General features: G+C 42.6%; 1 protein-coding gene across 2 annotated transcripts; it reads right to left on the bottom strand.

The window, feature by feature from the left end:
• Positions 1 to 633: 633 nt before the first annotated feature.
• pdzd7a (PDZ domain containing 7a) lies at positions 634 to 23,915 on the bottom strand. Of its 2 annotated transcripts, XM_074645888.1 has the most exons (16): positions 22,796 to 23,915; positions 21,652 to 22,399; positions 20,019 to 20,156; positions 19,675 to 19,849; positions 19,041 to 19,217; positions 17,783 to 17,930; positions 15,830 to 15,890; positions 14,550 to 15,077; positions 12,177 to 12,332; positions 11,059 to 11,231; positions 9,454 to 9,545; positions 9,268 to 9,359; positions 9,059 to 9,127; positions 6,957 to 7,628; positions 6,501 to 6,601; positions 634 to 1,239 (listed from the first exon to the last, which is right to left on the bottom strand). In XM_074645888.1, exons 2-16 carry the CDS (start codon positions 21,842 to 21,844, stop codon positions 1,063 to 1,065), a joined length of 2,952 nt encoding a protein of 983 aa, XP_074501989.1. In that variant the 5' UTR covers positions 21,845 to 22,399; positions 22,796 to 23,915; the 3' UTR covers positions 634 to 1,062. The 2 variants fall into 2 exon arrangements, with proteins under 2 accessions (XP_074501989.1, XP_074501990.1); XM_074645889.1 differs by lacking the exon at positions 22,796 to 23,915 and having other exon boundaries at positions 21,652 to 22,685.
• Between the last annotated feature and the right edge of the window lie 986 nt (positions 23,916 to 24,901).

Genomic DNA, 24,901 nt, shown 5'->3' with positions numbered 1-24,901 from the left:
GCGTTTATTGCAGTAAAGTCAAATACCCGAAGCACTTTGTAATAACTCAAAGACACGCTCAATTTCATCTTTAAATTGAATTGCATGTCTGAATTGAAACATTTCTCCTTGAGCTCTTCCAGCTTCTCTCTTGTGTAACATTTATCAATGTTTTTCCCCGCTGGCCATCTGCAGAAGTAAGGCACTATGTACACTGTATTACCTTGCTGCCCGTATCTCCTCTACCCTACTTTTGATTCAAACTGTGCCACTGGCCTTCATGTCCTGCATTTCTCATTGACATGTTTTTCCAACTCCTCCACATGTCTGCATAAGCTCAGTCCACAGCGTGGTGTAATTAAGCCCCTAATGTGGCGGATTGCTCCAGAGCACAAGCACTTCTGCCAGAAAAATACAGCACAAAAATACTGAGCAGCAATTTGTAATAATCCCCCCAGACATCCACTAAACCCAAACTATCAGTTTTGACATAATACAGGGGTTTAATCTGGGTATAAATCTCTGAATCTCATAACGCAGGCTGGGGTAATCTCCCTCTGGCAGGCCTGCAGGACTGAGATGCTCCATCTGAAAAGTGCAGACCACTGGCTCCACAATCAGGCAGCGCTCAGGGGTCACGGCAAGGTTGCCACGCGACAAACAGTGGCACAACTTCAACCAAGGAGGAATTCTTGAACCATGATCTTATCAAAAAACACATACTTTTTGTCCAGTTAATGTGCAATGTAGGCATTAAGTAAAAACACTAAGAATTTTATAAAAGTTGCAACAGTTGTACTTCAACACTTACATTTCATCGTAACAAAAGTGACCTATAACAATCTTAATCCGGATAAATAAGCTGCTTCAGCATGTCCACCTTTCTCTTTTACAAATTTACTGTCATAACTCTGCCTTTCACAGGACAAATGCTTCTGTGCATCCCTTCCTCTCCACTATGACCGGAGATCTACCCGTCCCATATCCTCTCTGAATCCTGTAGTTTATTCGCTCCCACAGGAGTTGCAGGGTTTTGGTGTCCTTAATGCCCGAACTGCAGTCCGACTATGAGGCACACAGAGGTCAGTCCGCAGGTCTCCTGGGGCTGGTGGGGGTGGTAGGGACCTTGGAGACCTTGACCACAAAAACCATCGGGTCTTTGGCCTTGTTGCTGAACGCTCTGCGAATTACATCCACCGCGTGCTGATGAGTCACCCCCTGCAGACTCTCGCCGTCCACGGACAACAACTCGTACCCTGCCTGCAAATGCAAACACAGACATTTAACGTTCAAAACGTTTCCTCCCCCTCTGTATCTCCTTCTCTGGAGCAATCTGTCCCTTATGCACAGTTTCCATAAATCTGCAGTGATCGTGTCCCTTAGCGGGAACCTGATTTATGCCAGAGAGAATTGGGGCTCTCCTGTTAGTTTAATATATTCACACTGAAGGCCGTCACTAGTGCACATATAAAGTTTCCCCTTCAGCACAAGGTTGTTGAAAAAAGAGCATACACTGAGACAACTACACACACACACACACAGCTGGGCCGTTTTCTCTCTGTTTCCTGCAGGATGCGAGCAGAGAGTGGCAAAACTTTAGAGGCCTGAGGAGAGGAACTTCCTCTGATGTCATCAGGGTTTGACGAGGATGCACCTGCCTCGTGTGCTCAACCTCAGTGAAGGTTAGCAACACAGAAACACGCAAGGCCAACGGCCATTGTTGTATTTTCCTTTTTTTCCCTTTCCCTTTTCCTTTCCAGTGATTAGACACAAAGACATTTGTTTTCCCTTCATTCAGCACTTGATCTATTATGGGTCAAACATATTTGTACAGGAGGAGGGTAGACCTGTGTCCTTTGTTCAGACAGGTTTTCTTGCAGCTCATGGTGTTCACCAATAACCGTATAGCCTTCCGTGAGGACAGCATCAAACGATTTAGATCCATTTAACCAAAGAGCAGATTAAAAGTGCTTTTTTTCATCGTTTTTGAAAAGTAATTTATTTGAATTAAATAGATCGCAACCTAATCTGCCCCATCCTCTTTACGGCCATTTATGGAGCGCATTTATGAGGTTTCCTCTTTTCTAGCCAATGGACGTCACGGTCCAAAAATAACACGGCCTGTAAAAATGACTACAGCTTGCATGGAAGGATCAGTGAATCGTTCATAATGTGGTTTACCAGGCCATTACGAATACATTCAACTAGATTATTTAGCTGAGGAGAGGAGACGTATTGGCTCTGTGTGTAATTTATTGTAAGGGAAATCTCTACAGAGAAGTAAACATAGATCCATACACTGAATTTGTATAATGTGTGTAAACCAGCCCTTTCCACACACAAGCCTGCACATTGAAAAGGCAGGTCCAGTCAGCTGTCACATGTTGCACTATTTACTACTACACCCTCCTACACAGCCAGTTAGATGCAGGTACATGGCTCACTCATGTCCAAATCTCCATTGATAAAAGCAGGTGGCTAATGAACAGGAAAATATGTGTGCACAGCGGTCTTCACTGATTGTAAGTTATCATGTGGGGTGGAAGTAATGAATTCACTCTTGTTACTGCAACAAAGTTGTTTTTTGTGAAGGCTACTTGTACTCTTTGAGTTGGCCTATTTTTAAAAATCAGTCATTTTAGTTCTACTTAAGTATGCTACAATTTGTTAAGTCAAGTATTGTACTCTCATCCGTTACAGAGTATAGACAAAAGTCACATGAGAAAGTCCTGATGAACTACAAAAGAAAAGAGATTAATCAGCAGCCGCAGCAGAGAAGAAGCTGCAGGTGTGTCTGCGGCCGCAAGAGGGCGGAGCTACAGAGAGGAGACACTCCGGAAATAGCACCCTAGAAATGTTTCAGTTCACGTCCGAGTTCACCTTCACAGGCCGGGCATTATTGTGCCTCGGCATAGGTCATTTTTTGCATATATCTTAATTAATGACTGATTTAATGCACCACCTGGCTGACACGCTAACACCCAACCTGAACCTGTTCGCAACCTGAACAGTAGCAGCATGCTAGGTCTGGCTAGCATACTAAATGCTAACAAGCTAACATCCTCCAGAGGTGACTTCTGCGTTCACTGAGGAACTTCTACCTTCACTGAGGTGTGAGAGGCCAAATGGACTGGTTATACTGGGACCAGAGAGGCCGAGTGGACTGGTTATACTGGGACCAGAGAGGCCGAGTGGACTGGTTATACTGGGACCAGAGAGGCCTAGTGGACTGGTTATAATGGGACCAGAGAGGCCGAGCGGACTGGTTATACTGGGACCAGAGAGGCCGAGTGGACTGGTTATACTGGGACCAGAGAGGCCAAGCGGACTGGTTATAATGGGACCAGAGAGGCCAAGTGGACTGGTTATACTGGGACCAGAGAGGCCGAGTGGACTGGTTATACTTGTACCAGAGAGGCCAAGCGGACTGGTTATAATGGGACCAGAGAGGCCAAGTGGACTGGTTATACTGGGACCATAGAGGCCGAGTGGACTGGTTATACTAGGAAAGAGAGGCAGAGTGGACTGGTTATACTTGGACCAGAAAGGCCAAGCGGACTGGTTATAATGGGACCAGAGAGGCCGAGTGGACTGGTTATACTGGGACCAGAGAGGCCTAGTGGACTGGTTATAATGGGACCAGAGAGGCCAAGTGGACTGGTTATACTGGGACCATAGAGGCCGAGTGGACTGGTTATACTGGGACCAGAGAGGCCTAGTGGACTGGTTATACTTGTACCAGAGAGGCCAAGCGGACTGGTTATACTGGGACCATAGAGGCCGAGTGGACTGGTTATACTAGGAAAGAGAGGCAGAGTGGACTGATTATACTGGGACTGGGACCAGAGAGGCAGAGTGGACCAGTTATACTGGGACCATAGAGGCCGAGTGGACTGGTTATAATGGGACAGAGAGGCCGAGTGGACTGGTTATACTGGGACTAGAGAGGCCGAGTGGACTGGTTATACTGGGACCAGAGAGGCCGAGTGGACTGGTTATACTTGGACCAGAAAGGCCAAGCGGACTGGTTATAATGGGACCAGAGAGGCCGAGCGGACTGGTTATAATGGGACCAGAGAGGCCAAGTGGACTGGTTATACTGGGACCATAGAGGCCGAGTGGACTGGTTATACTAGGAAAGAGAGGCAGAGTGGACTGATTATACTGGGACTGGGACCAGAGAGGCAGAGTGGACCGGTTATACTGGGACCATAGAGGCCGAGTGGACTGGTTATAATGGGACAGAGAGGCCGAGTGGACTGGTTATACTGGGACTAGAGAGGCCGAGTGGACTGGTTATACTGGGACTGGGACCAGAGAGGCCGAGTGGACTGGTTATACTGGGAAAGAGAGGCCGAGTGGACTGGTTATACTGGGACTGGGACCAGAGAGGCCGAGTGAACTGGTTATACTGGGAAAGAGAGGCAGAGTGGACTGATTATACTGGGACTGGGACCAGAGAGGCAGAGTGGACCGGTTATACTGGGACCAGAGAGGAGAGTGGACTGGTGCCGTTCATCAGACAGGTGAGTACAACAACCATTAACGATATATCTATGACAACAACACACTGCTGAACTCTGCTGATGAGAACGCCTCTTCGTTGCTTAGCAACGTAGTTGCGTGTAGCCTACGTGTTTTGCGTGTAAAAACTGCCCATAGGACTGTATGGCTTAGCCCCTGTGTTTATATTGTTCACATTTGGTGATGTTTTTATTCTACAGTTTTAAAAGAGGTTTCAGGCGCCGTGGTTTCCATAGCTTGTTTTATTTATTGTCAGTCATTTTGGTTTTATTGTCTTAATTGTCTAGTTTTGTCTCTTTTCTGGTTAGTGTGAGGGGGGGAAGGCAGTTAATATTTATAATTGATAATCAGTATGCACAGACTGCAGAGTGCCCGTCTGTTTGGACATATGGGGTCTTGTTGCAGACCCCCCTCCCTTTGAAACGCAGTTTACTCAGAGTACATTTTAACATTTTAACTGACCCATTTTTTTGCTTTTACTTAATTACATTTTTATACGGTCAGTACTTTTACTTGAGAAACATGTCTTTAAAGTAACAATACTTTTAGTGTAATATTCTAGCACTCTTTCCACCTCTGAGGAGACAGGATGCATGTTGAGCTGCCCTGATCTCACTTCCCTCTACAGAGTAGGGAGAGGAGATATCACCGAGCCCGTGAGCTGACGTGCCGAGGTGTGAGGTGTGAGGTAGAGACAACAGATAGCAGTGTGGGTGCTGGCAAGTAGCCATATATCTGTGTCTGAGGCTACTAAGCAACAACTACTCTGCTTTTAGCCATGCTGACGGCATGTTGGTACGTCACTCTGACACCACTGTGGTCCAGACTGAAATTTAATTTCAACTATTACATGCATTATCATATACTATGACATTTGGTTCAGTCATTGATGGTTCCCAGAGTATGACTCTTACGGTGACTCCCTGACTTTACCTCTAGTGCCACCATGAGGTTGACATTTGTGTTTTTTAGTGAAGTTTCTCGACAACTATTGGATGGTTTGCCATGAATTTCCATACAGACATTCATGCTCCCCTCAGGATGAATTTTGATAACTTGATGTACTGATGTTAGCATTCAGCTCAAAGTACCATTTTGTATTAGTGAAGCCTCACAGACCTGCTAGCGTGGCTGTATACTCTTGTTCCAATGCTTATCTGTGCCAGGTTCTGGTTTTTATACACCCTAATATCCTGCTTTATTTTCCATCTTTGCCATTCCTTGCTCTGTTACGGATTTATTTGCTTTCTCTTTTCTCTTTCTTTATGATCTTCTCGTTCCAAGATGAGTGCAGGCATGTGCGTGACTACAGGCACGGTAGAGGCACATTCTTTGAATTTGAAAGGCTGAGCAGATACTGGATCCTATGTTTGACACTCTAATCAGGCATTAGACCTGGGTATTGATAGCTAGCTGTTAGGAAACACACTTTTTTCAAATATCTTAATGCAAGTGATGTTTGACGGCCGTATCGTTGACTCTATTAGGCTGTGGTTAACTGTAGTGAATGAGTGTGTGTATCATGTGTGTTTAAGTGGCCAAGATCACAAATGACTGTTATGTTACTGTGCGGGCAATATATTAGCAATACATTAGCAGACCAGCACCTGTGTACCTCATCAATAATGGAGGCGATGGGCCACTTGAGATGGCTCTCCACTCTTCTCGTCTCCACTCCTCATTGCACACCTTCAACCTCTACTTCAAAGACATGCTTACTTATAGCAACAACAGCTCATAATCACAGGAAAGAGGTCTGACAGGTACTTACAATACACTCTAACCAGGATGGACGTTAATGTGCTTTAACTCAGGGTGTTATGAGGGAACAAAAGTACACTTTCAATACTTATGGTGAAAAGATGTAATTATGTTTACCACCTTTTTCTCAAGGCTGAGAATCATACTCATACTTTTTTAGCCCTTGTCATTCAATTGACACCCATTTTTGTGATATATTGAGGTGTTTCTTCCTGTCTCTGTCATAACTAACTCACCTTCAGAGCCTCATTCATAGATGCAGCTCCTCCTGGGAAGATTTTCTCAATCTTTATCATGGGCTGGACTCTAGACTCCATACCTCCAGAGATACTAATACCTGTAAACACACAGGGAAATAACACATTAATAAACCAAGGTTTTGCTTGACAGTATTGTATTCTAAGTAGTCTAATAGTGTGTATATACTCTATTGGGTCTTTTTCAGTTATCATTAAAGCATTTAACTCTTCCTTTCAGTTTAGTAGTAGGTGGTACCCTGACCTCTACTGGTGATGTAATGGATATATGGGAGGATGAAAACAATAAAATGGACAGTTTTACAATAGTCATTTTTATTCTACTTGCCAGTATATTGAACAAACTTGTTCAAAGATTAAGAACGGTAACACTTAAATCAATCAATTAAACTTAAACTAAAGTGAAAAATACACATGTTTCTGTATTTAACTCACCCAGTGACTGCTTGCCCTTAGAGATGGTCAAAGTGTGGATTTCATACTCCTCAGGCGGCAGAGTTGCTCTTCTTTTCACACCGTGACCATTTTGTGAATGCCCATTTAGCTGCTGACTGCTCTCTCTGCCTGTGGACGGACTCTTGTCTCTCCGGGCCTCAAACACATCAGCCAGCGGGGTTCTCCCTTGCCGTTGGGAAGGAACATGTACGCTGACCTCTGTGTAGCCCTCCTGCCTGCCCTGTCTGCCATCTACGCTCTCGGGACTCGCCTCCCTCCTCGCTCTCCCATGACCGTTCCTCACAGTTGACCTCCCTCGTTCAGAAGCCACGTCTCCCCGGTCAGACACTGACAACAAGGAGACCTCATCATACCGCGACGCCCCATTCTCTCTTCTGTTAGGGGAGCGATGGTGTTGGTGCCCACGTTGGGTGCTGTGTGGTGATTCGGTGAGGAGGAAGCTGTGGGTGGGTAAGGGGCTCAGGGAGCGCGAGCGCCCAGTAGAGGAGATGTAGTTGTCCACAGGTACATCCAGCAGAGGGGTGAAGGCACGGGATGGAGGCAGATGGCCTGACTGTTGGCCGGACAAACGTAATCTCTCCAACTCCTCAATCAACTGACGCTCCTGAAGTGTGTCCTGGACTGGCTGGAGCTGGAACCCACCTCTGTAGTCTGGACAAACATAAAAACTGTAAATTCAGCTTTAATCCTGCAAAAGTAGATGTTTCTTTCAGAACTTCTGTAGAACTTCAGCACATAAACACAGTGATGTGAAGCCTTTCAGCCCGAGTTAAAAGATTACTCCACTGATTTAGCATTGCACTCACAAGGTTTAATCTGGTAACTCCCAGACCGGACAACGCCGTGGTAGCAACCTGTCAATCACAAGGTGGCCACGCCCTAAAACATACCCTGCTTTACGGTCTATTTGACTCTAATTGGGATCATAATTAACTAAATGAACATCATGCTGAACTCGTGTTTCCAATGTTTACTGAGGTAATAAATCAAGTGAGAAGTAGGCTCATTTTCTCACAGACTTCTATACAATCAGACTTCTTTTTGCAACCAGAGGAGTCACCCCCTGCTGGCGAGAAAGAAGAATGCAAGTTTAAGGCACTTCCGCTTTGGCTTCACTTTTCAGACCCAGAAGGTGCCCACTGGATAAAACAAGCTCAATTTGTACTGAACTACCTTCTAGCATTGTCATTGCATTGGAATTTTCTACATACAGCAGAATAGAGTTTTATTTCCTCAACTGGGCATATCATTATAAAAAGTAAACAACAGTGTAACCTATAAGGATTACGTATACTTGGAATACTGATGCCACGAAAACATCAGAACAAGCTTGTTCATGCAAGGATCTCAAGGGCGTCCTCTAAAAAAGCACTCACTTAAAGCTCTTTGAAATGGCACTGTCATCTTATATTTATAATTTCTTTGCAAAACAATAATATCCAACTTAATTTAGTGAGACAGAGCACCAAACTGAAATACTGATGTTGACCCTGTGACCCCTAGCCTGTGATTTTAGAAAGTGAGATGGCTGCAGTCAGTCTAAAGTAAGACTGTATTGATTGTGTCTCAATGACTCTTGAATGAGGAGAAGGATAATAGCATCTCTGTATTGTTGAAGTGTCACAATGGCCAACCAGGCCCGTCTCAGTCCTTTCTGTTGGCCGCAGAGATGTAACACAAGCCTCTGCTTCAGCGCAGGCACAGGAAACCTGAGATAGTTTGTGCATGGCAGTGTGTGTGTATAAGTGTGTTTTATATGAGGTCAGGAGGTGGCTTTGTGCGTGTGTGCATGCGTGTGTGTGTGGATGGGAGTGCCAGGGACGGGATATGGCCCGTGCCTGCAGGTGTTTCAGTTTAACACTACAGATATGAGATGAGGCATGAAAGAAGGGAGGCGAGGGAGGAAAAGTAAGAGCGGGAGGGGAAGGAGACAAAAGGTTAGCGGTTTAAGCCCCTCGTGTATCTCGTGTTGCTCTGGGATTAGAGAAAGGACATCAACCGGACAGAGAGGGGGTAAGAAGGAGGGGAGATCTAGAAAGAGAAAGGTGAAAGGAGGTGAGAGGAAGGAAGAGAGAGCGTACCTGGGATTGGGGTGATGAGGTGACGTCGAGGGGTTCCAGTGCGGGGGGAGCGCAGAGCTGGAGAACGAGCTAAGAACAAATATACAACTAAAGATATATCACATATTTTTCATATATTCCTTGTGTAATTTCTTTTGTTTCTGTTATGCAAACAGGAAATTACGAATTTATATTGAGCTGAATGAATAAAAAAACATTCCTGTGCTTACCAGAGCGACTCTTGAGAATATCGTACGCCTCCAGCTCAAAGGGCATGACCATGCTGTCAAACCGAGCCACCTCAGTAGTAGGTATCAGCATCCTGCAGAGGATATGATCCGAGTCAGTTACATACATATTAACACATACCATATAGAAACAGTATTATACTGTACATAATACTCTGTGTATCTCACCTTATTTCTCTGACAAGTAGCAGTTTCTCTGGCCTGTCCAAGATTGCCAAAAGGGGACGCACTAAATCCTCAATCACATTGTCGGACAAAAACTGAGGGAAAGGTTAGATTGGTACACGAATTAGAGGAGAAGAATAAGAAGAGCCAACTAGTGTGGTTGTGTATTATAGACAGGTCTTTATCAGGGGATTATTTAAAGGGGCACTCCACCAATTTTACACATGGAGTTCAGTTTACTCGTCACAAGAAGTACTACTCAACTGTGAAAACTGTGTGGAGGGGGTTTTCCAAAGTTTAAAAAAAATAACCCTGATGATGTCATTAGAGTTATTTTGGCTTGTGCTTGAGTCTTTTAACATAAAGTCTGCGTTGCAAACTGAAGGTGTGGGGTTTGAAAGGAGAGTATTTAGGAGGAAGGGAGTGTCGAATGAGAGACACTATCCAGGTGCATTATGGGAAATAGATCCACTGTACTTGAGACTAAAGGTCAGGATATATCCGACTCTTCTGCATCAATTTTTGCCAATCTTATTAAAATATGTCTCTTAGGAGTCCCCCAACTTTATGGAAGTGCAGTACTAAATGGCTGGAGTAGGCATTTAACTAAAGGTGTTAAAATCATAACTGCGACATTCCTGTTATGCAGCGACATTTTTGTCCCCATGAATTACTGCCTCATATTTTGTTTAACATGTGTCAAATATTTATAACTAAGGGCTTAAATTATAGATTAAGGTACATGTGCTCGATTTTACCATGTCCCCAGTGCAAAGTAATCAACTTTTACAAGAACTATAAGCCATAAAATTATCAAATATTCAAAATATTCTTTAATTTCTAGGCCATGCTATACTCTCTTTGATGATATAGTTTCTCATTGAGACCATTTTCAGGTAGTTACATCATTGTTTTTTAAGGGAAGTTACGCTAAATTATGAAGAAAATTGGTCGGATCAAAATTTATGTAAAAACATATGTGATGAAGTTATAAAAGGTCTGTAAGGGTTATTTTTTGACTGCCTGAGATTGGCCAATGTGTGGGTGGCCTCATAACATGTGACAGTTAAACATGCCACATGTTATGAGGCCAAAAATGTGGCTGCATAATAGGAGTGACCCAACTGTACATTTTCATGAGTGGGAGTTGGGTTGTCTTCTGACATGTTGCATGTACATTAAATATTAATTTTTCCATGAACGCCACTGCACTCTGCTCTGTTCAGTCTTTGGTGTTTAATTACTGTATTATCAGGTGAGTCATACTGCGCTCTAAGTAGACTTGATATCAAAGGGCCGGCCGAGGAGCTGATACCCTGAAATTGGCCACTAAGTGTGAGAAGGTGCCAACAGAGACAAGAGGGATCAGATGTTGGCTGATATTTGATCCTAATCATAAATGACAGGCCAAATCCATCTTTTGTCAGAGCTGCTGCCAGACACCTCTATCACTGAAGGACACTCAGCAACACAGGGAACAATACTGCACACTTAAGCCTACAAGTAGTCCAGCTGGTTTTCATTCAGTGGGAGGAAAAAACACACACACACACAGGAGGAGAGTGCCACTGAGGTGTTAGAGATGGTAATTTCAGATCGGGAACTCACCCGCCGACAGTGTCTCATCACAGCAGCCACCTCATCCTGGCTGAGCAGTCTCTTTGCCATGTCCTCCACGAGCTGCAGGGTCTCTGGTCGGGGCAGCGGGCTGCTGTCTTTAACCCCAGCACGGGATTCCCTCGGAGAGGTCAAGAGTTGGAAGGGACGACCCCGCTCCTTATCTAAGCAATTAAAGTGGAAACGGAAATAAACAAGATGGGAACAAAAACATCTGCAGATGGCATGAGATACACTCACTCCATTTCACCTAGGCCTGTTGCGGTGAAGGAATTTCCCCTGCGGTGATAATGATTGGCCCAACAGTGCAATATGCAATATTATTGCAACTTTTTTTTTTTTTCCGCTATGCAAATGACTTTATTTATCCTGTATATATAAGCTTTATTGTTAGGGTATTATTACGTATATTGTTGCTGTATAAATGACAAATTAAATACTTGTTTACTGTTAAATGCAGAACACAGAATTGCAATAAGGCACAGTGCTGTTGTTGTCCAGCACTTATAGCCTATATGTAGGATGTGATGGTTGGTCATTGTGGAGTTTTTCCCAAAGTTGAACATTTTTCAACTCTCAACGACCAGAAGTAAACACCAAACGTGCAGCACTCAGTACAGAATAGACGCTCAACGCCTCAACACGCTGCTTGTGTTTTTAGCAAAGTGTAAAAATGCAGCCCTAACTTCACCTCAAAAACCCAGGGATGTCCATGCAAAATGTCCCAAAACCTTTCTAGTGAGGCTGTTGCACAGCTGAATCACCTCACATCTATGTCCGATGTTTGTCGATTCCCATCCAGTATTACCACTGATGACCAAAACGGATGTAAACATATGAACTCCCAGAAATGAGCGAAAAGCTACTGTGATGGACAGGAACCCCCCAAATGCCAGAAATAAAGTCTGAAACAGGACACTATGTATGTTGCCTGGTTCCAGACCTCTGAATTACTGCCCATATCTCCAATTTGTTCAGTAATTCAAATATAATAACTGAAGTGAAACAAAAATGTCATTTCAGTACAAACCTTTGGCTGTATTTTGCTGTGTGGGATGCAGGATATGTGCCTGGAAAGAAAAAAAATAGTCCTGTGACCGTGCCCTCACCTTTGTCAGCATGGTGAGACGGTGACTTGGAGCGGCTCTTCTCTTTCCGGTCTTTCTTAAAGAGCAGGTTGACAAAGGTTTTAGATCGCTGCAGGCTGGTTTTACCCTCTCCCGAGCGCTTCTCCTTCTGTTGCCTCTTCTTTTTTTCTCTGTCCTCTGAAGGTGGAAAAAAAGACATAATAACATTCAAATCCCTGTAAATCAACATTATGTAGTCAATACAGAGGCATTTTCCCAACCAAATGCTGTGAAACATGACTGATTTTAACACCTGCTAAATAATGTAAATGAATGCAAACAAGTAATTTAACTAAACTTAACTAATTCATATGAAAATCCTCCATAAATAGTGTTGAGCCATAGCAAGAATAGGACATCTTTGTGTATTGTGTTGAAAACATAATTCATTAGGCTTTGTGCTGCTTCGTGCTTAACTGTTAGCCAATAACAGTGGGTGATACACACTCTCCTCTATGAGTACAGACTGATCATTTCTCTTCCAGTCGGCTCCTCCGTTCACTGCAGTAAATCTGCCACTGTGGAAAGTAACACAGTAATTCTGATGAATTGCAGCTCCGCTAACCTGAACACACCCCTATCTAGTGAAGGCACTACAGCGAAGTGCTCCAGCTTACATAACAAATGTCGAATCAGCCCTGAGCTTCACCCCGAGCCCCCGCCAGGTCCTGGAGGTATGAATGAGCTGGATAAATTGAAAGGGAAAGGCTCAATAACTCAACAGCTGAGCCAAGGCTCGGATGAGATATTTCTCCATGTGCTTGTTCTTATTCATTTCTCACAGAGGTACAACTAGTGATAGTAAAGGGCGCCGATTAATCATGAGTGTGCGTTGAACTTTGTGCTCTTGGACAAATTGGGTCTGGATCTTAAATCAGCCATGTGGTGTCTGGATGTTCTTGTTTACTTCCTGGAGTGACAGAAAGATGAGGGATCATTAGACTGACTGATGGCCTGCAGAAAGATCCCTGGAGGATTTGAGAGTGGATCTCATTACACAGTGAGTGCAGGTACTGTCACAAAAATCAGCCAAAGAACTGAAGCTCATTGTGGCAGCAATACTCACCATGCCGTGACTCTGGGAAGGTTGATTTCTCAACTGAGATGGATGACACTACCACTACAATCAACAACCACAATAGAGAGTACAACCTGCATGATACTGAACTTATTAACACGTTTGCACAGTTTTGTGCTGTAAATTCTTGTTCTCTTTCTGCCAACATATGAAACAACACAACTGCAATAAGCTTATATCGACTGATATACATGGACTGTACATAAGAAGTGGACGTAGTCACCATGACATCACCCATTGGTTTGTGGACTTCCGTTTTTGGCAGTCACCCTCTTGTTTTTTTTGCAACCAGAAGTGACATGGGAGGGTGGACCTAAGTACAACTAAATGCTGAATAAGACATTTTTAGGTGACCAAAAAGGTTATAATTAACTTTCATGAACTGAAAACACTGTGAAAGGGTTAAAGTTTTAAGACGAAAACACAGACAACTCCCAGACCGGACAACGCCGGTTAACAACCTGTCAATCACAAGATAGCCACGCCCTAAAACATACCCTGCTTTATGGTCTATTTGACTCTAAATGGGATCATAATTTACTAAATTAACATCATGCTGTATTGAAGAAGACTTGAAACTAGCAATTGAGACCATAAACTCATGTTTACAATGTTTACTGAGGTAATAAATCAAGTGAGAAGTAGGCTCATTTTCTCATAGACTTCTATACAACCAGACTTCTTTTTGCAACCAGAGGAGTCGCCCCCTGCTGGCTATTAGAAAAAATGCAAGTTTAAGGCAATTCTGCACTGGCTTCACTTTTCAGACCCTGAAGTTGCCCACCACTGATATATCAGCCCAGCTGACTTGATCAGCCTACGTCTAATACAAAACAACTTTTTATAAATTAATATGACATTTAAAGGAGCAGTGTGTAGGATTTAGTGGCATCTAGCGGTGAGGTTGCAGATTGCAACCAACTGAATTCCCCTCCGCTCACCCCTCCCTTTCCAAGCGCGTCGGACGGTGGCATTCCGGTAACGTAAATACGCAAAATGCTCTCGCTAGAGCCAGTGTTTCGTTTGTCTGTTCTGGGCTACTGTAGAAACATGGTGGTGCAACATGGCGGACTCTGTGAAGAGGACCCGCTCCCTATGTAGATATGAAGGGCTCATTCTAGGCTAACGAAAACACGATTTTTATTTTCTGGTGATTATACACTAATGAACACACAGTTTTGAATATTATATTCTATTTCTGCTAATAAATCCCTCTAAATGCTACACACTGGACCTTTAAGTCTATAAAGCAATCCCAGTGAGCCTGCAGGTCTCACCTGATGCAGTGATGTGGCTCTGGGAACGTCTGATTGGCTTCCGTGGTCTGCTCAGGGCCATCAGCGCTTCCGTTTTAGGAGAGTGTTTCATTACTTCCTGGTCCCCAGATGACAGCGTCCTCGTACGGGACCGCCCTCCTTCTCCAGCTCCTCCCATCTCCCTCGGCCATTCCCCTTTCCCGCGTATGACTGTGTCCTTCAGCAGCACTGTGGCACCTACAGTCCGGCTGGTTTCTGTGGCGACCAGCCTGTCGTGGTACGACCCATTAGTCGAGGGGTGGTCCGGGTAGTTTGGAGGGTAGGGGTCTGTCTGTATGGCGGTGTCAGCAGTTCGCTCTGCGCTGCTTTGACGTCTGGAGCGGTCCTCTGTGGAGATGGCGACGTCTACCATGTCGGAGCCAAAGACAGTAGGGAAAAAGACCTGAGAGAGACCACTGAGGGAGCTTAGAGGGGTGCTGGAGGACAACGAGGAGGCAGAGGAGTTGGAGTCTGAACCCTGGGAGAAAGGAGCAGGGCCCCCATTGGCCACTGTGGAAAACAATCCATAATTAGAATGAATTATGGGGATTAGTGAGTGTTTTAAATACTATTGTGTCAGTGCAATACAAATGAAACTTTCCAACTGTTTATTTTGAGCACAACACAGACACAAAGCTGCCAGGTTACACAGTGAATAAGATTTGCACAGGAAACTTAATTTCCTTATTTTCCACAGTCTGCTTTGTTTGGATCAAAGTCTGTCTGCCCTCGTGTCCTGTTAATCCTCTAAACTTTTGAGAGACAGAACATGAACCAGGAGTTATTCTGTTTCTTTCTTCTTCCTTTTTTAATGAAACTCATACTCATACAAACTAAATAACTCTGCATCTTGACCCAGATGTCAGGTCGTGCTCTGTTCCAGACGACTGAGCTGCTTTTGAGTTCACTGAATTAATCCCTGTGTTCAGAAATACTCATATCAAACTGAAAAACAAGGAATTTGAGTCCTATGAAGAAATTGAATGACAGGGTTTTAGTATAAGCAGGCTACATGTGGCCACTGTTCCACTTTCTTATATAAGATTTCCAAGTAGAATAAAACATGTGGATGGATTTGCAAACGGAAATGAGAAGTTAAAACTTCAAATCACCGGGTCACATCTTCAATATTTTGTTCTATAATATTTAGTTTAATGCAGGTAATTCTTTCCCCACTACTGTTCAAGTCATCATCTCTTTTGAAACTCATCTTAAACACTATCTCTGTCTAATAAAATCATATTTTGGAATAGTCAACATACGTTTGTCGAGCCAGCCGTATTCTGCCACCATCTCCTTGTATGCAGGGTATCTCCCAGCTTCCTGTCCAAGTGCAAAAACATGAAATATTCAGCAAGAACATAAACAGTTAACATAATCGTACGAGAAAACTACAAATTGTTACAAATAAAAATGTGTCTACACCAGATGCTCATGAAGTAGAATCTCTATGTTTTCTTGACTATCAGCTAAATTTAGCCACAGCTGTACTTTTGAGCTTAACGCTCATGTCAGCATGCTAACATGCTATCACGCTATTACAGTGACGGTGTAAACACATGGATGTTTAGCAAGTGTAATGTTTACCATGTTGAATCACCGAAGTTGTTAGAATTCATCTTGAAGGGAACGGGAATGTTGTGAAGGGGATGTCAATCCATTTGCTAATTGTTGAATTATTTCACTGAAAACCACAAATGTAAACCTCATTGTGGCGCTAGAGGAAAAGTTGTGATCACCAAAGTCATTGGGATTCATCCTCTGGGCACCATGAATGTCTGTACCAAATGGGAGGATGCCATGAAAAAAAAAAATCACTATGAAGGGGTGCCACAGTTTCTAAAGGTTTAAAGGAAGGTGCCATTTTGCATCAAGAACTAGTTTCTGAAATCCGATATCCTCTCAAGTCTATTTTAAGGGATTGTCTCATCAACACAGCTTAAGGTCAAAGAGAAGGCACACAGATGTAGCAAGGTTACATCAAAAAAATTTCCACAAAAGCCTTGGATTGCGTGACAGAGTTCAGTAATTAAAATGAACCCTAAACACACTATGTGTGACTCTGACCCACAAATGGGTCTAATACATGACAGAAGGAAGCCATAAATTTCAGCTTTCTGTTGATTATAACCTGATCCCTGACTGCCTTTGAATAATGAACGTCGTCCCTGGCTGTTTTTCACACGTGGAACCTGAGATCAGAGGAGTAAAATGAGCACGCAGCGATGTCAGCGAGCTAAGAGAGCGCTCAAACACACTGCACAACAACACACATGTGCCCATTCATACACGCAAACATACACACAGTTCCTTTATCTAAAAATGACACAGGTCAAGTGGCGCGGCCTTGCACACATGCGTGCGTACACGGACAAACATAATGAACTTGAGGGCTGTGGGCCAGCTGCCTGCTCTGCTGTGCCGGCTCATTCTGTCCCCTCCTGAGAAGAGCCGGTGTTGTTTAACACGCTGTAACACTTATTATCGTGTCAAAGCACTTAAAGCACCCAATCAATCTTTATGTTTAAACCTGAGCAAATGATTAACACTGCCATACAACACTGCACCATGGATGTGTATAGGACCAAGGGAGACACATTTCTGAAATCAGACTTAAGCCTGCATTTACTGATCTTTTGGACACTTGAGGGGAACAACCTGTAAACACAACATTGACATATAAAGTTATAAAGTTGATGTGGTTAACGTGTTTGTTGCTTATCTACAGAACCAGCAGACATGGAGCAACATTCATTTGAGTCGTATTTGTGTCCACCAGATGAACCTAAGTCCAATATTTACTCTCCTTTTAGCTCTGTTTTGTTCTCCACCAACTCCTATTTTGCTCTTTAGCTGCTAAATGCTCCACTATGTTCACCACTAAGTGTGGCTGTCTGCTGTTTGGTGTTGGGCAGGCAGTGTACAGTGTGTTTTTAGAGCTTTTTAGCTGAAAAAAGGGATGATGAGAGCGGCGAGAGTGAACAAAAACACAGATGTTGCGGGTCGTAAAACTAAAACGATGAGCTTAAAGAGGCTAAATCACGCCGTAGAGCCGAAGAGAACTGCAAAGTTGGGTGATAATTCTCTGTCAGCTCGTCATTACAAGCAACCCCTTTCACATTACACATAATCATTTGATCCGTTATTAATATAAAAATTATTGATTGCAACTTTAAATTTGACCTCAAGTGTTTGTCTGTAAAATCGTGTCTCACCCTGATGGTCAACATGACGTGGGTGTGGCTCTTCAGGACCTCGACTGCATTGCTATGGGTGATGTCATCAAAGCTGATCCCGTTGGCTGCGAGGATTTGATCGCCCATTTTGATGCCATGCTGTTCGGCAAGCCCACCCGGGTCCAACCTGAAGAGAAAATGCAGAAATGCATCACACACACACACACACACACACACACACACACACACACACACACACACACACACACACAGGAGATATAAACATCTATTAAATCTGAGCGCTGGTTAAACTGGGCAGTTACAGTATACGGTTATACCTAACTTCTTATATCAATTACACTTTTCTTTCATTTTCTACTCTGTATTTAATTGTGATATAAGTATTTTGAATATTTTACATTTATGATAATGCGCAAAGCAAAAGCGTGCAATAAGAACGTCTTGCTTTCGGCGTGTTATTTGTATGCCATGTAGTCTGTACTGACTGTAATGTAAATTCATCCGCTTAAATATGCTATGCTCAGAGCTAGTGATGTAGAATAAAAAGTGAGGAAGACTGCTTATGGCAGTTTGGTGGGGAGGTGTATGGGTCCAACAAACACAGGACTTTCAACCAAGAGACTGGTACCACTATTCGAGACCAGTGTTGTTTTTGTAAGTTGCGTTAGTGACGTTTGTGACATGTGTTTTAGTGATGTTTGTGATGTATTTTCCTTAGTGTTACATTATTTCCGTACATATTTTACTTAGTTTACATACTTATTTCAAGGCCAACCATGACGGTTTTCCTAAACCTAACTAAGTGGTTTTGTTGCCTCCTGCTGGTACTGCACCTTCATACACGTGTGTAATATAACTTAACATAAACTGTTTTTTTAAAAGTTTAAGTTAAGTTTAAGCTACACGTGTAATATTCACGCCTCGGCGAGGCAAAACATGACGTGCTATTCTATGGTGGACAGACGGGTCTATTACACGCTTTGGCTTGATACCGGGTTGCTTATTCACACTACAAGCTCATCAAAGCAGTTTCTTAACAACTTTTGTTGTAATGGCGATAAAGTCAACCTTCTAATTGTTGCCTGGTTGCTTTGATTTAATGCAAAAAGAAAAACAAACCAAACTGCAAATGAGATTATTATATTTAATTCCTGTGGGAAAATTGTGTTCTCATTTGCCCTTCCTTTTTGTTACTCAAGGACACTCCAACAAGGGGGGCGGCGGGGGGGGGGGAGGTTAAAACCAGCATTAGTTTCAAACCACGCTAGGTTCATACTTAGAAACATAAATTCCCAGTCCGAACTCTTTGCCTCCTCTGATGTTGAAACCCAGACAGTAGTCATCTGATGTGGTGAAGAGATGTATGATCCTGCGTAGAGCGCTGTCTGAACTGGCCTCTGACGGTGTACGGCCGCTCTCCTCCACCACCATACGCCGGTGAATCAGATCCACCCTACACACACACACACACACATATGCAAAAGATGACATACTGTATATGCACGCATGAAAACATTCACATGCACGGCTTTCTTGCCTCTATTGCAGTCAAGCTTGTCAGTATCGGTTAATCAAATAGCCATAAAGGTCACAGCGGTAATCCATCCACTGCTGCCACATGAAACCAAGATACAGTATATCCCAAAAGAAAGATAACCAGTGTGAGCTACAGTCAAGTGACAAGACTTCACAAAACAAGGGCCATGCAAAGGTCAGTGGTGGTAACAACAAGGTTGTAGTCTGCTTTACATAACAATATAGCAAAGTAGTCATAATATTCAGTTACTGTTTGGTAAAGTTGTTGAATTAACTATGAAGCGTAAATATTTAATTGTAGATTAGATGTAAGATATCATTTCTGGCAGCTGTATTCACATTGACACAACCTGTACTGAGCTGTTTGGCCTCACCATGTGGTCTTCTCCTTTGAGTAGCGGATGCCTGGGATCTTTCCAACCCGCCTCAACACCATCCGCAGCCTGTTGTTGCCCGTCAGGACCTTCACCGCGCTGCTCATGGTGATGCTCTCCAGGCTGACCCCATTCACCTCCACCAGCTTATCGCCCACAGTCAGCCCAGCCTGCGCTGCAGACACAGGTGGAACTCAGCATGATACACAAGAGTAAATGTCACATGGAAACAGAGGACAACATGCCCAGATGTTAGCGCACTGAAAAATAAGCTTGCCGTCACCGTGGGAAGCACATTCACACACACACACACACACACACACACACACTCATTTCCTCCTAACCTGCAGGGCTGTCATCCTCCACCTTGCTGACAAATATGCCGAGTCCATGCTCAGAGCCCCCGCGGACACTGAAACCCAGCCGCCCATCTGGACTCTTGTCTACTGTCACTGTGTGAATGTCTTCACAGTCATCCCCTCCTGCGGAGCAACACAAGGGTCAGGTTTGATTTCAAAACTGAAAGAAAACCAAATAATTTGCAGAAATTCTTGATACTCAATTACTGTGGGGGAAAGAGAACTGAAACATCAATATTTTGTCAATACTTTAATATCTAATACCTACAAATTTGACCAACTTCATGCTTCAAATCTTCTAACCTAGAAATATTAATTAGTGTGAAACATTCAACCCGGACTCACTGAGATATTAATGTGTAGATTACATGTGTGATATCTACTAGGTCTGCAACTTATGATCAGTTTCATTATTGATCAATCTGCCAATTATTTTTTCAATTCATTGATGGATTGTTTCATCAGTAAAATGTCAGAATATACAGAAAAATATTCATCAAAAGTTCCTAGAGCCGGGCGCCTGGTTAGCTCAGTTGGTAGAGCGGGCGCCCATGTAACAAGGCTCAGTCCTGACCGCGGTGGCTTGGGTTCAAATCCGGCCTGTGGCCCTTTCCGCATCCACTCTCTCTCTCTCCCCCCTTTCCAAGACTCTATCCACTGTCCTGTCAATAAAAATGCTAAAAATGCCCCCAAAAAATAACGTAAAAAAAAAAAAAAAAAGTTCCCAGAGCCAAAAGTGTAGTCCTCGAATTGTTTGGTCTGATCACAATACTCAAAGATATTCAGTTTACTATCATAAGAGAATAAGGAAACCAACAAATATTTACATTTTAGGAACCAGAACCTGCATTTTTTTGGTATGAGTAGACTATCAAATTTGATTGACTAAACAATGAATCAACTAATCTCTCTCTAATCTCTGGTATCTACAGTATATTGTATTATTACTATCTACTAAACTTGGATTTATAGTCCCTGAGCCAGACCCCCAAAATGTGTCCGTCGTTATTATTATTTCGTGTTTCTGCAGCTTAGAAAGCTGTTTTTAACTGCCTCAATAACAACATTTAACTGCCTCAATAACAACATCCAATGCAAAGTTGTGAACATTCTATCAGAAACAAACTGCACAAAGTTTATTCTGATAAAAAAATTGTGTTAATGTGCTCTTTATGATGGAATTATCCATAGGCACATCAGATCAATATGAAGTTAGTTATAAGGGGATTTGGAGAGGCATTCAGAATATTCCCTATTGCAGCTTTAGAGGTCAAAGGTCAAATTATGTTGTCCCCAGTGTCATGAAAATGTGACTGGTAGATACATTATAGTCTAAGCTTTATAATAATATATGACTTCATGATATTCAGATAAGGTTACCCTTAATAATGATGGAAGAATGAAAAAAGGAGTGATAGCACAGAAAGCTTCCAACACTAGGGACATTGACCTGTCAAGGAACAATGTCACAATGAGACATGGTCCCTCCAAATTGGCACAATCAACCCCCTGGCTCATTGACTATTATGACTGACTGACTGACTGAACAGTCCTGAGTGTGCCTCTGCAGCCAGTGACACTGTGTGTGTGTGTGTAACCACGGTAACGGAGGACTCACCATCAACAGGTGCGTTGATGAGAATGACCCTGCCCATAGGTGAAGAGGACCTGCGTCTGTGGCGGTGCTGCTTCTTCAGCATGTAGCGCGTGGTGTTGTGGGAACCCCCGGTCTGGCCTCCGTGGTTGAAGCGGGGGTGCCCTCCTCCATTTGTCATGTCCCCCAAGCCAGAGGGGTGAGAGGAGCGAGCCATGCTATGGTCCTGGCAATTCTTCCCTTAGTCATCCAGACAGGAGGATACCTGGGGTCCACTGTCAGGATGGAAGAGGTGCAGCCTGGGATTTAGGGAACGGAGGTGGGGAACAAGACTGGTGGGGAACTGGACTCTTTTTTTGCTCTTGCTGGTCCAAAGTGGATGATCAAATACTGGAGTTGGTCCCCACTGAAGCAGGCAACTTTAGGTACCATCCCTGATCTTCATTAAAACCAGTTTCAGACCATAAACAAGGCTAAATAAAAGAATGCCAAGATCCGAATTAGAAATTGTGACATAGAATAAAACTCAAAGTTGAATGAACAAACAATCATTTAAAAAACGCTGGCAAAAAGTAGTGCTCCATGATTGAACTGTGGACTTGTCTTTGTAGGTTGTTGATATAATCCACTATAGTTTCCTTAGAGTCCATCTCCATAGATGATGTGCCTTGTCCCGTGCTGCTTCAGCTGAGAGGCTGCAGCCGGCCTGTCTGCAGAGAAGTCAGCGGTGCATGGTGCTTCCCCCTCAGGTCATGTTTAATTAAATGGATATCTGTTGTGAGGATAATATGCTGTGATGAGTAATGTGATGTCAGAAGTTAACAGATGGGGATAATAAAACTCATTTTGATACAGTAATGACCTATAACCTGCTGGGACCTTGAATAGAATAAAAAATAAAGTAGAATATCTCTCCTTAATATGTGTCAACAGAAATAACCTTGTCCTACTCTCATTGCACTTGACGTGTTTTTCTCTCAGTCAGCACCATGGAGAGCGACTAAGAGATGTTAAAACATAAACAAGTGGCCTATCAGATAAACTTTAACGCATCTCGTTTCAGTCTAAACGTATTCCTGTTGACATCTAGAACAGTGAAACGCTATAAAACGCCTGTGAAACAATGGTAACATTGCATGTTAAAGTGAACAAAGCGTGAGAGCGTTACCTGCTGTGTCCATGTCGTGCCGGATGAGCTCGGACAGACGCGCACTGGTCCGCCTCGCTGACGCATAATCGGACACCTCCGGAGTATTAGTGCCACCTTCTTCTCCAGGTGACAGTTATTGTCTTATGAGGTGTAAGCCTTTTACATAAGCCTCTGCAGCTGTACAGCCTAGTAATGATTATAAAGTAGACTAAATGCTCTTATATTACAGTAACACTGCCTCGAGTCTGTGTCAGTTTGTCATCAGGTTATTAATGTGTTCATTAAGTCCATATTTTCCTGTAAAACTGCAGGTGTGTGAGTGCCTCCACCATGCCTGTGAGGTGGGTAAACAACCCCACCCGGTGGTCACATGTGTCACATCACTACTTCTATTGATGCAGATCTAGAAACATCTCTGTAGATCTGACAGAGCCTCCAGTTGATCACTCATATTATTAATAACAGTCAATATACTGTAGCTAAACAGGAACAGAAATTATTATCTTTTAATATGTAGTTTTTGTATTTTAGCTTTGCTAAATTTTTTTCCATGTTTTGGTGTACTTTATTACTGTAAATATTGTTAAAACATATAGGACCTAATGTCTCCAAAAGTATTGACATTTATCTAATTTTGAAGTCAGGTCGTCACCCAGGAATCATAAAGGTTGTTTTAGTTGGACATTATTATTATTATTTTATGCAACCTCAATGCGCATCAATAAGACACTATAGCTTGAACAAAAGGAGCAAGGAATTGTATTCATATACACGAATATATATATATCACATTTTTCAAAATAGATTAAATAAATACAACCAAAATATACATGAGAAAAATAATAAATAAAGAATAAAAATGTTACAGAGACTTTATATGATGTTTGGCAGGATGGGTCTGCTCTAGAACCCTAACCCTATAGTCCCATAAACCATAAATACATAAATATATTCATAAAGTTACTGGATTTATTATCATTTAACTAAACAATTGGTCCCTGATATTGTTGGCTTAAAAGTATTTAGTCAGTTTCACTACAATTTAAACTTCTATTAACAAATAAGTGTGGCCGGGCAGATGAAAAAGTGTGAGAAAGAGAGTTACGGGTTGAAAAGTGTATTTCTGTATTTATTTATTTGTTCATTTGATACCTCAATGCAGCAAATGGGCCTTATATATATATATATATATATATATATATATATATACTGTATTAATATTTAAAAAAATTATAATTATTTTGTTTTAGAGGGCCCTAGGTGATCGCCTATATGGCTTATGCCTTAAGCCGGCCCTGTTTGGTAGTAGATGGTAGACTGGAAGGATTACAATCACAGTAGCATGCTGTGACCTACATTACAAATAGTCCTGTAAATATTTCCAAAACTTTGTTAAACATAATCATTCAAGGGTGTTTGTCATTTTAAGACATTTATATGACTTTTTCTGGACCGATTGACAATTTATAGAAATTCCTGAAGTGTAACACACCCTTGAGCCAGTCAGCTGTTTGTAAGCCAATCATGCGCTGTCCAGGGGTTTCACACCACTCATGTCCTCCATGACGAACACCGCCCCCACTATTACACTGCACGGTGCTGCCTTCAAACACCTCCACCAAGCTCGGGTTTTCGGAGATTAACTTCTGTGCGACTGATTTTTCCTCAAAATTTTAAAAACTTAACATCATGCTGCAACAGGGTGAAGACAATCATAAGAAAAGATAAGCCTTTTAGGGAAAATTCGGTAGTTGCAGCATCAGCACAAGTATATTTAGGCTACAGATAAAAAGAGAAGGTAAATAGAACAAGGTATATAAAAATAAAATAGGAATCAAAGTAAAAAATATAAACTCAAACTATACAAGAACCAATTAAAGACACAATTACAGGGAAAAGGCAGTGGTGTGATTAATAGCAGCAAGTCTAGTGTATGTAAACAGCGTTCATCAGACTAATATATGATATGATTAAGTAATCAAACTTAAGTGTTTGTCTGTATTAATATAGAAGTATAGAAAGTAGTATTCAGAACTCTGCAGCTAGACTACTGAAAACCAAACGATGCTCTCACATCACACCAATTCTGGCTTCACTTCATTGGCTCCTAGTCTCTTTTAGAAA

The sequence above is a fragment of the Sebastes fasciatus genome, chromosome 9 (assembly GCF_043250625.1).
Source record: "Sebastes fasciatus isolate fSebFas1 chromosome 9, fSebFas1.pri, whole genome shotgun sequence".
Classification (NCBI taxonomy): domain Eukaryota; kingdom Metazoa; phylum Chordata; class Actinopteri; order Perciformes; family Sebastidae; genus Sebastes; species Sebastes fasciatus.
Note: the sequence above shows the minus strand (reverse complement) of the source record. Positions and strands in the feature narration are given on the sequence as shown.